The sequence below is a fragment of the Chlorocebus sabaeus genome, chromosome 3 (genome assembly GCF_047675955.1).
Source record: "Chlorocebus sabaeus isolate Y175 chromosome 3, mChlSab1.0.hap1, whole genome shotgun sequence".
Classification (NCBI taxonomy): domain Eukaryota; kingdom Metazoa; phylum Chordata; class Mammalia; order Primates; family Cercopithecidae; genus Chlorocebus; species Chlorocebus sabaeus.
In genome coordinates, this window is record NC_132906.1 from 26,223,320 (window position 1) to 26,236,963 (window position 13,644).

The following is a 13,644-nucleotide window of genomic DNA, read 5'->3' on the forward strand; positions in this document are numbered from 1 at the left end:
TTCTTCAACAGGTAGACTGATTACTATTTATCCTTTTTCCTCTCCTTTCTAATTTGCTGTGGAAAACCAGCAAACTAGCTGTTTAGCCTAGATAGTACTCATCATTCATGATCAAGAGTAAATGGGCCAGGAGCAGTGGCTCACTCCTATAATCCCAGCACTCTGAGAGGCTGAAGCAGGCGGATCACATGAGGCCAGGAGTTCAAGATCAGACCAGCCAACATGGCGAAATCTCGTCTCTATTAAAAATACAAAAATTAGCCGGGCATGGTGGTACACGTCTGTAATCCCAGCTACCTGGGAGGCTGAGGCATAAGAATCGCTTGAACCCGGGAAGCAGAGGTTGCAATGGGCCAGGATTGCGCCATTGCACTCCCTCCTGGAGGACAGAGCAAGACTGTCTCAAAAGAGTAAACGCTCTGGGTGATAGGTATCCTAAATGCCCTGACTTGATCATTACACACTCTATGCATGTAACAAAATATCACATGTACCCCGAAAATATTATGTATCAGTTAAAAAATAAGAGTAATACCTCTTACAAAGGCATCCTCTGTCTACCAGACAGGCAGAATTTCAGAGCCTCCTCATTTTGCCTCTCATAGCATTTTGCCCATACTGGCAGTGTGGTACCAACGATACATTATGGCAAAAAAATTAACCTTTGAGATCAGGGCTAAAGGTCTCATTGTATTCATTTTATCCCAAGCACAAGGCAGTCTCTGGGATATAACAACTATTCCATAGACATGGATTTGAACAGACTGAAGTAGGGTCCTCTACAACTAGGATGTCACTCCACGACGCACTTATCAAGCAGAATGAACCAACCAAATAAATGAGGTAGGAAATGGAGTTTGAAACCAAACAAAAATAACCTAAAGTTTACACATTAACAATTATTTTAAAAGACCATTTAGAAAATTACTGATGTAAGCCTTCATCAGAAATGCGTGCTATTTAAACCAGATCATGACCCTATGCATAGTCAGTCAAGAGAGTGTTTAAAAAACTTGTCTTTCTCAAACCCCACTTCCATTCAGACAGGAAATCATACTGGTTTTATCTTCAAATTAATCCAGAATCTTCACCATTCCTCATCACCTGCAGTTTAGACTCTGATCCCAACCACCACTATCTCTTACCTATATGACCTTTGTCCCCCACAGAATATTCTCAAGGCAGCAGCCAAAGCAGGCACACCATTCCTCTACTTAAAAGCTTGCACTGAATGCCAATCTCACTCAGAGTATATACATGAGAAAGTCCTTACAATGGCCTAGAAGACCTTATAATACCCTCTACACCCTATAATACTCTCTACCCTTTTTATCTCCTAGGCCCTCCTTGTTGCTCACTCAGTTCCAACTGCGCTATAGTTCTTCACTATTCCTGGGCATGTTCCTGCCTTCAGGACTTGGCTCTAATGTACCCTCTGCCTAGAATACTCTTCACTAGGTGTCCATTTGGGAAAGAAAAGCCCCCGATCCTTCAAGTTTCTCTTTAAATCTCATGTTGCCCATGAAGCTTACCCTACTAACCTGCCCACCTGTGACCAATTCCCCTTACCTACTCCACTTCTTTCCGCCACAGAATTCATCACCTTCGTACATACGTAATTTTCTTACATATATCATTTGTTGTTTTGCTTCCCCACTAGAAAAGAGGACCAGGAGAGCAGAATCTTTATTGTATTCATAGATATTAATAAGCGTCTGGGAGAGTTCCTAGCACATAATATTTTGCTGAATGTTGAAATAAAGGAACATTTAAAAATATGAACAGAATTCTTATAAATCTGGATTTTTCACTGCTCTTACAAAAACTCAGAACTGGAAAAACTGGGTGTACAGTACTACAACTAGAGCTGATTAGAAAAAGTACCTTGTTTAGATAAGACAGACTCTTTTCAATGAGCCTGTCTCTACCATTCACAAGGTATCACAACTAATATTAGGTAATGAATAGAAACAACTTAGAAATTTCCTTGAAACAATCAATTACGATCTTATTGAGAATTCTACAGGCAGTCTCTGAACTGTAGCAAATTAGAGAGTTTGTATCCAAACGGAAAGGAGCAGCCACTATTTATTACACCTGTTTCTGTTTACCTGTCAAGTCCTGGTTTTCCAGCACTTTAAGTATTTGTTTATATCCAAAGAAGATAACTACAATGCAAACAATGCAAATGTAATGTAAAAAACATAGTCAACACTGTACTTTACTGAGCTAAATTCAATCATTCCTATTCATTAAACTGGGAACTTAACACACTAACTTAACACACTGACCTATTAAGTAAGAGTAATGAAGCTCTATTTTTTCAAAAACATTTTGCAAGACAGAATGTTCTTCTCTTCCCCACAAAGTGTCAATTTCCTTTCTTTAGGAATATAAAGTCTTTAAGGGCAAAAGATGATTCTTCAAAAGTTCCTTCAAAAAAAAAAAAGCCCTTCACAACGAAAGCAAAAAAAAAAAAAAAAAAAAAAAAATTTCATAAAATACAGTCTCATCAACTATCAAGAAGGGAAGAAGGATAAGAAGAGAAGTCTGAGGACAACTGGTTGAAACAAACATTTTATTCAATTCCATTAATTCACTCAACAGGTTCATCTACATACCAGACACTGTGCTAGTGCTGTAGATACAACAGTGAGTGAGACCTCTCCTGCCCTCATACAGCCTGCAGTCTTACTACATTTGGCACTTTGTTCTAGTCAGACAAGATATTTTTTGGATCCCAAGACTGTCTCTCTAAAACACAATCACTATCCCACCTACCTTTAGTCACTCACAAACATTTTAAGCATTCCTTGCATACAGGCATCTAACTAATAAATATTTAGAAGAAGAAAAAAAGAAGGTAAAGTCCTATTATATGCCATTAGAAATCTCCCTCCAGACTGACATTCATGAATCAGCATCCTTTACATGTATCTATTCAACCAGATAGGGATTCCATCTTAAATATACTAGAAGCCAAACTATCTTTCTATAGTCAATAGGGAAATTCTAAAAATTCTTCCAAATCTGTGCCCAGGCGCAGTGGCTCCCGCCTGTAGTCCCAGCACTTTGGGAAGCCAAGAGTGGGTGGGCTGCTTGAGCCTAGGAGTTTGAGACCAGCCTGGGCAATATGGTGAAACCCTATCTCAAGAAAAAATACAACACTTAGCCAGGCATGGTAGAGCACACCTATAGTCCCAGCCACTCAGCAGGCTGAGACGGGAGAAGTCGCTTGAGCCTAGGAGGTCAAAGCTGCAATGAGCCATGATCGCACCACTGCACTCCAGCCTGGGTGACAGAACAAGATACTATGTCAGAAACAAAACAACAACAAAAATTCTGCCAAATCCTTACTAAAATCACATTTTCTTGAATTATGAACTGTTAGAAAGAGATAGTTTGCTCTCAAAACTGACTCCAAATTATATCTACTACATTTATCTGTGCTAACAACCATCCCTTTGATAATCTATTCCAGAAAGTTCATGATCTTCAAGCTCACCAACCTTCATTCTGGGGACTCATATAGTCTTTTAAAATATTAGAATTAGATTTCTTTCTAACCATTCCTCCATTCCTAACCTCAATTATTCACAACAGGTAAAACTTACCTCCAGGACAACGTCTCTCAACTTTTTTCACATCATCACACAAACAGAAAATGATGGACATGGTAGGAAATACTGGGTAGAGAGGCTCAGTGGCCCCAAACCCCATGCTAACTCAACTTCTCCTGCCACCACAGGACTGGGGAGAGACAATAGTCTGGCAAACCTGTAAAGCATTTATACTCTATTATATCACTTCTTGAGCAAAGCGCTGAGTTAAGAGTTTTTATGAAATGAGAATTAGCATTTTGTGAATTTTGCAGAAACTTAAAAAGCAAAAATCACCCTGAAGCACTGAAAAATCAGTACTGGGAATTGCTAGCTAGATGAACAAAACCAGGTGTACTTCTAAGGTCCCTCATTCTACACCTTGTGCAACTAGATCCCATAATCGTTATCTTTTGTTATCAATGACTCACTAAAAACACAAAATGGTCCTCCATGTTTTCGCCGAAGTTTCTAAATTTATCTTTTAAAAAGTAGGATTTCTGCTCCTCTAGATTTAAATTTCCTTGTTAATTATTAGTCTCACTCCCACACTATAATCATCATTTGCAATATTCTTTGACAATAAACACTTTCTAAATGAATAAGGTATCTGTTCCAACGGGCTCAAAATCAGAGCTGCCTACCTGCTTCTTACTACTTGTGAGTTCTAGTCCCAGAGAACTTGCCAGAAATACTCAGTTACAGTTTATCCTGCACATATTCTTTCTTTCTTCTGTACCTAAGAATCATTAAAAGTTTTTATAAGGCATAATCAAAACAGATTGGTATCTGAATAAATCCTGTTCATTTTATGAAAAAGTTTCTATGCGAATTATTTTTTCTGACAAAACAATGGAATTTGACTAAATGAGAAAATATATGGAAAACTAGTTAAAGAAACCAATTATAACAATCAAAAAGGGCCGGGCGCGGTGGCTCAAGCCTGTAATCCCAGCACTTTGGGAGGCCGAGACGGGCGGATCACGAGGTCAGGAGATCGAGACCATCCTGGCTAACACGGTGAAACCCCGTCTCTACTAAAAACACAAAAAAAACTAGCCGGGCGAGGTGGCGGGCGCCTGTAGTCCCAGCTACTCGGGAGGCTGAGGCAGGAGAATGGCGTAAACCCGGGAGGCGGAGCTTGCAGTGAGCTGAGATCCGGCCACTGCACTCCAGCCCGGGCGACAGAGCAAGACTCCGTCTCAAAAAAAAAAAAAAAAAAACAATCAAAAAATAGATAGGCACAGTGGCATGTGCCTGTAGTTCCAGCTACTTAGAGGCCTAGGTGGGAGGATCACTTGAGCCCAGGAGTTTGAGACTACCCTGGGCAATATAGTGACTCTATCTCTAAAAAAAGTGGTTTTTTTTGGAATTTTGAAATCTGGAAACAAGGGGAAAACCGTTTTTACTGACGTAATTATATATAAATCAGGTCCTATTAACATTATGCAGAAGTTCCAACTATAGGTCACCATTAATTAACAAAAATTTCACCACAATTAGTATGAACTTATACAAAGCTTTTGCTTAATAAAAAGTTTGCTTGTAATCTGATTTAAAATAATTTTTTCTGATTAACAACAATAATAACTAGCAAACTATAAATGAAAAATCATGCTTCCAAGTCAAGGAAATCACGGTCATCTCATTCAAAAACACAGCTTATTTGACAGTTTTCTTAACTTGTATGTATCTTTAATTTTGAAAGAAAAATCCAGTCTAGAGACAAATAAGTACTACCCAAGATGAATACTTTTAAAATTTCAAACACTTTGAAAATGTTCCTTATCTTTCTTAAAAAACATAAAAGCAAAGTATTCAACAAATAATATTAAAGTCATATTAATTAAATGTACATAGAAAAGAGATGACTTATGCTAATCTACATAAAATTGGTGGGATTTAAAATACTGCTAAAAAGAAAATGCAGTGCATAGCTAGTACATCAGCTCATGTTTTCATGCTAAATCTTTAAAAATGTAAGCTTATTTTCTGAAATCAAAAATTTTTTTAAGAAATTGAAATGGCCGGGCGCGGTGGCTCAAGCCTGTAATCCCAGCACTTTGGGAGGCCGAGACGGGCGGATCACGAGGTCAGGAGATCAAGACCATCCTGGCTAACCCGGTGAAACCCCGTCTCTAGTAAAAAATACAAAAAAATAGCCCGGCGAGGTGGCGAGCGTCTGTAGTCCCAGCTACTCGGGAGGCTGAGGCAGGAGAATGGCGTGAACCCGGGAGGCGGAGCTTGCAGTGAGCCGAGATCCGGCCACTGTACTCCAGCCTGGGCGACAGAGCAAGACTCCGTCTCAAAAAAAAAAAAAAAAAAAAAAAAAAAAAAAAAAAAAAAAAAAAAAAAAAGAAATTGAAATTAGGCCGGGCGCGGTGGCTCAAGCCTGTAATCCCAGCACTTTGGGAGGCCGAGGTGGGTGGATCACGAGGTCAGGAGATCGAGACCATCCTGGCTAACACGGTGAAACCCCATCTCTACTAAAAATACAAAAAAATTAGCCGGGCGTGGTGGCAGGCGCCTGTAGTCCCAGCTACTCGGGAGGCTGAGGCAGGAGAATGGCGTGAACCCAGGAGGCGGAGCTTGCAGTGAGCCGAGATAGTACCACTGCACTCCAGCCTGGGCGACAGAGCAAGACTCCGCCTCAAAAAAAAAAAAAAAAAAAAAGAAATTGAAATTAACAAAAGCTATTAAGGCTTCTGTTATCAATAAAGGAATCTGCTAATAAACATGGGCAACTATTAAATTCATTTAATATTTATTAATTTAGTATTTATTGATTACCTAAGTGTAAGGCATTCTTCTAAGATTTTGGGATGTATCAGTGAACAAATAAGAAAAAGAAACTCGGGCTGGGCATGGTGGCTCACACCTGTAATCCCAGCACTTTGGGAGGCCAAGGTGGGCGGATCACGAGGTCAGGAGTTTGAGACCAGCCTGGGCAACATAGTGAAACCCTATCTCTACTAAAAATACAAAACAATTAGCCGGGTATGGTGGTGGGTGCCTGTAATACCAGGTACTTGGGAGGCTGAGGCAGGAAAATCCCTTGAACCTGGGAAACAGAGGTTGCAGTGAGCCAGAATTGCACTATTGCACTCCAACCTGGGTGATAAGAATGAAACTCCATCTCAAAAAAAACTAAAGAAAAGAAAAAGAAACTCTGTTCTCATGGAGTTTACATTCTAGCACTCTACTTTTTGTTCCCCTTTGGTTCCATATTTTTCATGACAAATAATGGAAGGGGAAGCACTGGACCTCTCCTTATAAGCACATTAACAGCTAAGATTTTTCTTCACCATTTCCCCAAAGAATCATCACAACTGCCATCCTTTAAGCTCCAGAGTAGTTAGAGTAGTAGTAGTAGAATTCCCTTCCCCATAATTATATTCCAACTAAAAACAGGACTTCAGCTTCCTAATGCCAATGTAAGGGACTCCCACGTCACTGGCACTATGGGAGCGCATAATAATAACAATAATAATTTTAGAATTTCAATAATCATAAAGTTCCACCTTCTATTTTAAGCAAAGAAAATGTACTTAAAAAAAAAAGTTAAAAGTTGTTATCAAACCAAAACTAAACTTGAAATCTTCTCAGAGCTCTCATGTCAAGGTGGCAAAAGTTTTTCTTAATTTAGTACCTAATTTTTTGGCAACTGCATAAGCTTCATCTGGTGACTTTGCCACACATCCTTTGGGAATGGAGACACCAGCTTCTTGTAATAATTCCATACTCATGTATTCATGTAGTGAGAGATTCCTTTGCTGTTGCTGCTGTACTTGGAGTCCATGGTTATTAAACAATCCAGAACTTCCCAGGACCTAGAAAGATTGGGGACATATTTATATATGACAGTGATTTGGCAGTCAGTCTTGTTAACTACTTGGTTCTTCGTAACTATAACAGAACTGTTTTATCAAAATACAATATTCAGAGTACCTGCATTACAGCATAAAACTAAAAGCTAGCCTATCAACTAAATATCACTGTAACCACTGTCGTTTTAATTATTTCCTTATCATCTCTCTTCTTTATTTTAGATTTCAGCTTTACTACCATATCTCCAATGATCTACAGGGCAGTTCTACCTCAATGCCATGTTCAGCAGATCTAAAACCAATCTCATCTTTTCCACCAAACCAAAACTCCTTCCCAATTTTCTTCTCTCTACCATTCCTCCAGCACCTAACAAGTCACCTGACACTAGATACGTAAAAATAAAATAATTTAGTACCATTACTCTTTCATACACTCGATACTCAAAACCATGGCTTCATCTGTAGTGGATATTGCAGTATGCTGCCCATATCCCCCCAGCACTCCCCATTCAGGACCAAGGCATTCACAGCCCCAGCTGCCGCTGCTGGGAGTGCTGGTTGCTGACAGCTCTCAGCCAAGTCCTCTCACTGGAGACTACTTGCCCAAAGTCACACCTCCTTCCCACTGGCAGCCTGTACCCAATGACTGGTCAATGGAATCACGCATTTAAGTGTTATCCACACATTTCCATAATCTCAATACAGAATGCGGTATACTGAAACATGGTTCATATGAAACACACAATGTCATAAGAATTAAATTTAAAGAGGTCATATAAACAATCTGTTTCTTTTTTTTTTTTTTTTTTTTTTTTTTTGAGACGGAGTCTCGCTCTGTCGCCCAGGCTGGAGTGCAGTGGCCGATCTCAGCTCACTGCAAGCTCCGCCTCCCGGGTTTACGCCATTCTCCTGCCTCAGCCTCCGAGTAGCTGGGACTACAGGCACCCGCCACCTCGCCCGGCTAGTTTTTTTTTTGTATTTTTTAGTAGAGACGGGGTTTCACCGGGTTAGCCAGGATGGTCTCGATCTCCTGACCTTGTGATCCACCCGTCTCGGCCTCCCAAAGTGCTGGGATTACAGGCTTGAGCCACCGCGCCCGGCCCCTAACAATCTGTTTCTTAAAGTAGGTTCATGAGCTTTTGCCTCAAAATGAACTGGGTTGTTTGTAAACTGCTGATTCCTGAGATCCATTCTCAGCTGCAAAATTAGAATCTCTGGACTGGGCCCAAGGAAATCTGCATTCATAACAAGTCACTCAGTTGATTCTTAAGAACCCTACAGTTACGAAAACTACTAGTCTTACAAATCAATCATATATAATAGCAACTTATTTCTGATTCATTTAGCGAGCTAAAATCCTTGGTAACATTTGACTTAAGTAGCTCAATTCCTTGATTTAGTGTCACTTCAATATTAAAAGCCAGCAACCAAGCTGGGCACAGTGGCTTACACCTATAATCCCAGCTACTCCTGAGACTGAGGCAGGAGGATCGCTTCAGCTCAGGAGTTTGAGACTGCAGTGAGCTGTGAGTTCACCATTGTCCTCCAGCTTGGTCAAGAGAGCAAGACCCTGTCTAAAAAGACAAATAAATAAGTAAAAAAAAAAAAAAGAAAGAAAGAAAAAAGAAAAAAGCCAGCAACTTCTCAAACTACTGTTTAGCATGCCTCCACCTTCTGACTCAGAAATCCCATTCCTGGGTATAGATCAATGGAAATTAGTCCTTGGCGGGGCGCGGTGGCTCACGCCTGTAATCTCAGGACTTTGAGAGGCCAAGGCGGGCGGATCATGAGGTCAGGAGATAGAAACCATCCTGGCTAACACAGTGAAAACCCGTCTCTACTAAAAATACAAAAGATTAGCCGGTCATGGTGGTGGGCACCTGTAGTCCCAGCTACTCGGGAGGCTGAGGCAGGAGAATGGCGTGAACCCATGAGCTTGCAGTGAGTGGAGATCGAGCCACTGCACTCCAGCCTGGGTGACAGAGAGAGACTCCGTCTCAAACAAAAAAAAAAGAAAGAAATTAGTCCTTACATCTATCAAAAGGCACATATAAAAATGTCCAGAGCAAGCTTATTTATAACAGACAGAAAACAGAAATTGGCTGATTGCCCATTAACAGGAGAATGGATAAACTATGGTATATGTATATAACAGTATATTACAGAGATATAAAAAGAAAAAAAAGTGCTATGGCTCACACATCAATGGATTAATCTCACAAACATAATGTAGAGGGAAAGAAGCCAGAAACAAGAATATATACTTACATGATTTTTACAGAGTTCAAAACCAGTCAAAATTAGCCTATGATGACAGAGTCAGAATTAGTTGCTACCTTCTGTCAGGGAGTATTGATAAGAGAGAAGACATGAGAGCCTTCTGAGCGCTGGAAACCTTGTATATCTTGATGTGGATGATGGTTACACAGGTGAATACATACACAAAAATTAATCTAGCTATCTACTTAGCTGTACATCTTACTGTAGATAAATTATACCTCAAAATAATAATAAAAATAAGTGGGTAGGGGAGTAACCAGCATAAGCTTGACAAAAATAGTCATACATTCAAATTTTTTTTGAGACCGAGTCTCACTCTGTCGCCCAAGCTGGAGCGCAGTGGCGCAATCTCACCTCACTGCAACCTCCATGTCCGGGGTTCAAGCGATTCTCCTGTCTCACCCTCCCGAGTAGCTGGGACCACAGGCGCGTGCCACACCCGGCTGATTTTTTTTCATTTTTAGTAGAGATGGGGTTTCACCATGGTAGCCAGGATGGTCTCGATCTCCTGACCTCGTGATCCACCCGCCTCAGCCTCCCTAAGTGCTGGGATTACAGGTGTGAGCCACCGCGCCCGGCACACTCAAATATTTTTTGATGACTATGTACTAGACAGTGGACTACAGACACTAAAAGAATAAAGACACCTGGGTCCCAGCCACAGAGTTCACAGGCATGTAAATAAACAACTGCAATACATAGGTCACCAGCATGTAAATCACTAGGTGGCACCTAATTGGTTAGTTGGATCAGAAAATATGTCATAAGGTCTGATCCCAGTTTAAATTTTAAAAAATCTAATGTCTATAAAGAACACTTCGGGGACGACTAAAAAAATCTGAATCTAAACTATATATATTCATGTTACAGCAATATTGAATTCCTAAGTATGATCATTATATTGTGGTTATTTAGAAGAATGTCCTTATTCTCAAAGACATATGCTGAAATATGTATTTTCAACGAAGATACACTAGGCTAAAGATATCAAGAAATTGGAGGAGGGTCAGAGAACTTAAAAAAAAGTTGAAAACAGGCCAGGCACGGTGGCTCAAGCTTGTAATCCCAGCACTTTGGGAGGCCGAGGCGGGCGGATCATGAGGTCAGGAGATCGAGACCATCCTGACTAACATGGTGAAACCCCGTCTCTACTAAAAATACAAAAAATTAGCCGTGCACGGTGGCGGATGCCTGTAGTCCCAGCTACTCGGGAAGCTGAGGCAGAAGAATGGCGTGAACCCGGGAGGCAGAGCTTGCAGTGAGCAGAGATCGAGCCACTGCACTCCAGCCTGGGCGACAGAGCAAGGCTCCGTTTCAAGGAAAAAAAAAAAAAAAAAGTTGAAAACAAATTGCTAAATTAAATGTGTGACCTTGAACAAGTTTCCTAAGATTCTGTACTTCTATGTCCTCATCTACAAAAGCAAAGGGTTAGACTAAGGTCCTTCCAAACGCTAGAGCTGCATTTCTTAATAGCAGGGTAGAAGAGAACAACTGGAATAATGAAAATAATATTAGATATTTCCATATGGAGAAATGAAGCCTTTTAAATGAACTTCCAAAAAGATAAAGATTTTGATTAGAATGAAAACGTACTTGTCACCAAATTCCCCATTTTCTAAAAACTAAATGGCACTCTTGTAAGACTCACAAGAAGGAAGTTCAAGGCCAAAAAGTCACTTCTTTTGGGAAGCAAACTCACAGAACTCACTACCCCTAGGCTGAAAGTATGAACAACTTTTTGTTTGTTTGTTTGAGATGGAGTCTAGCTCTGCTGAGCAGGCTGGAGTGCAGTGGTGCAATCTCGGCTCACTGCAAGCTCCACTTCTCAGGTTCACGCCATTCCCTGGCCTCAGCCTCCCGAGTAGCTGGGACCTCAAGCGCCCACCACCAGGCCTGTCTAATTTTTTTGTATTTTTAGTAGAGACGGGGTTTCACCGTGTTAGCCACGATGTTCTCGATCTCCTGACCTCGTGATCCGCCAACCTCGGCCTCCCAAAGTGCTGGGATTACAGGTGTAAGCCACCGCGCCCGGCGGCACTTTAATAAAAATGAAGGAAAAAAAAAGGTAAAGGTCAGGCGCGGTGCCTCAAGCCTGTAATCCCAGCACTTTGGAAGGCCGAGACGGGTGGATCACGAGGTCAGGAGATCGAGACTATCCTGGCTAACACAGTGAAAGCCTGTCTCTACTAAAAAACACAAAAAACTAGCCGGGCGAGGTGGTGGGCGCCAGTAGTCCCAGCTACTCGGGAGGCTGAGGCAGGAGAACAGCATAAACCCGGGAGGCGGAGCTTGCAGTGAGCTGAGATCTGGTCACTGCCCTCCAGCCTGGGGCACAGAGCGAGACTCCGTCTCAAAAAAAAAAAAAAAAAAAGGTAGCGGCGGAGGGCCCCAAATCAATGCATACTATGACATGAATTAAGAGTTAATTAAGAGTTACTTCAGAAAAAAAAAACTAAAACTCTGGAATTTACTTAGGACACCAATAATGCCCTTCCACAGGTTTTTGTTGTAAAAGTTGGAAGATGTTTGTTTTCAAAGTTGTCGAGCCGACTCAAGTACACAGGCTTTAGAACCAGGCAGCTCTGGGATTAAATCTCAGCTCTGATCTTACCTCCTATATGACCTAGTCCAAATTACGTGTTCTCTTAACCATAATATGTTCAACAATGATGCAGGTATTGAATGACTTCCTCACAGTTGCTGAAAAACCTGAGAGACTACACATAAAGCGCATAGCACATTACCTGGCACACATCAAATATTCAAAACAAAGCTAGTAACTACTATGCTATAGCCTATCCAGAAATAAGGCTATACAAAAGAAGATTATTTTCTTACCTCTCCAGCTGGTAGGTAGAAAACATAATCCTATTACTGCTATTAACAAGTAGAACAGCATACAACTACCGGGAGGAGAGGGGAGACTTCCCTACCTTGCCCCAGAAAAGGCAAGTCAGCAAACACCGCTGGTCCTCTGACATTCCCACCTATGACAGCTCCCAAGAAACACAAAAGTACATTTGAAGGGCATTCCCCCCTGTCCAAAGAGGGGCCGCTCAAGTCTCAGCCCACCGCGCCAGACGCGGGAATGGCAGCAGACTGTCCTGACCCCCTCACCTTCACCCAGAGCCCACCTGCTCCCGCCCACCCCTCAGAAACTGCAGGAGCAGCCACGGCCGGGCCGTCCGGGCTCCTCGCGGACTGAGGGCTGGGGCAGCGCGGCGCAAACTTGGGCTCGCTCGTAGTCTTGGCGAGCAGCACTCCTAGGCAAGTAGCCCGAGGGCCTTGCAGGGCACCAAAAAAATGTCACTGCCGGCGAAGTGACCCCGAGTCGGGCCACGAGACCCCTCACACCTCACCCTTTCTCCTGCCGACCTTCGAGATGAGAGTGGGCTGGAAGGCATTACCTGAGCAGCGGCCCCCAGAGCTGTCCGAGGCCTGTGGTTCCGAAGGGTAGCTACAGCCAGCAGCCGGCCGTAGAACACGGAGGCCGCCATTTCTGAGTCGGACCCCGTTCCCTCAGCGCCCGCGCAGGCGCACAGGCGCTAGGCGGCCCAAGGCGCAGCCTCTCTGCAGGGCTCACCAACGCCCCGCCTCGCCCCACCCGTTGCGGGCGGGGCCTCGGGTTAACACTGCAGCTGCTAGACCATCTCCCTGGCCGGCGCAGAGCAAACTTTGAACTTTGGAACTGGGCACTGCAGCCCCAATATCTGCCCTGCAGTCAGAAAGCAACCTGAACACTTCCAGGTGAATTGCAATGGAAAGGTGACCAGCGCTGCCACTTGTGTGAACTTAACTTCTCTGAGCCTCAGTTGCCTCATCTGTAAAATGGGTTTCATTCAAGAAATGGTTACCCAGTGTCTGCTTCGTGCTAAACAGCGTTGAGTCCTTGGGCTACAGCAATGAATAAAACCACTTGTGATGCTCAAGAAGAAGAT

At 42.4% G+C, this 13,644-nt stretch overlaps 1 protein-coding gene across 1 annotated transcript in view; it reads right to left on the reverse strand.

Moving 5' to 3' along the window:
- The window catches only part of SUCLA2 (succinate-CoA ligase ADP-forming subunit beta), a 64,177-nt gene extending 50,925 nt beyond the window's left edge, over window positions 1-13,252 (reverse strand). Inside the window, exons 1-2 of the mRNA XM_007960374.3 lie at window positions 13,114-13,252; window positions 7,249-7,429 (exon numbers count right to left, since the gene is read on the reverse strand). Coding sequence (XP_007958565.3) covers window positions 7,249-7,429; window positions 13,114-13,203 — 271 coding nt within the window. The 5' untranslated portion in view covers window positions 13,204-13,252. The remainder of the gene's footprint in view (window positions 1-7,248; window positions 7,430-13,113) is intronic.
- Window positions 13,253-13,644: the final 392 nt, after the last annotated feature.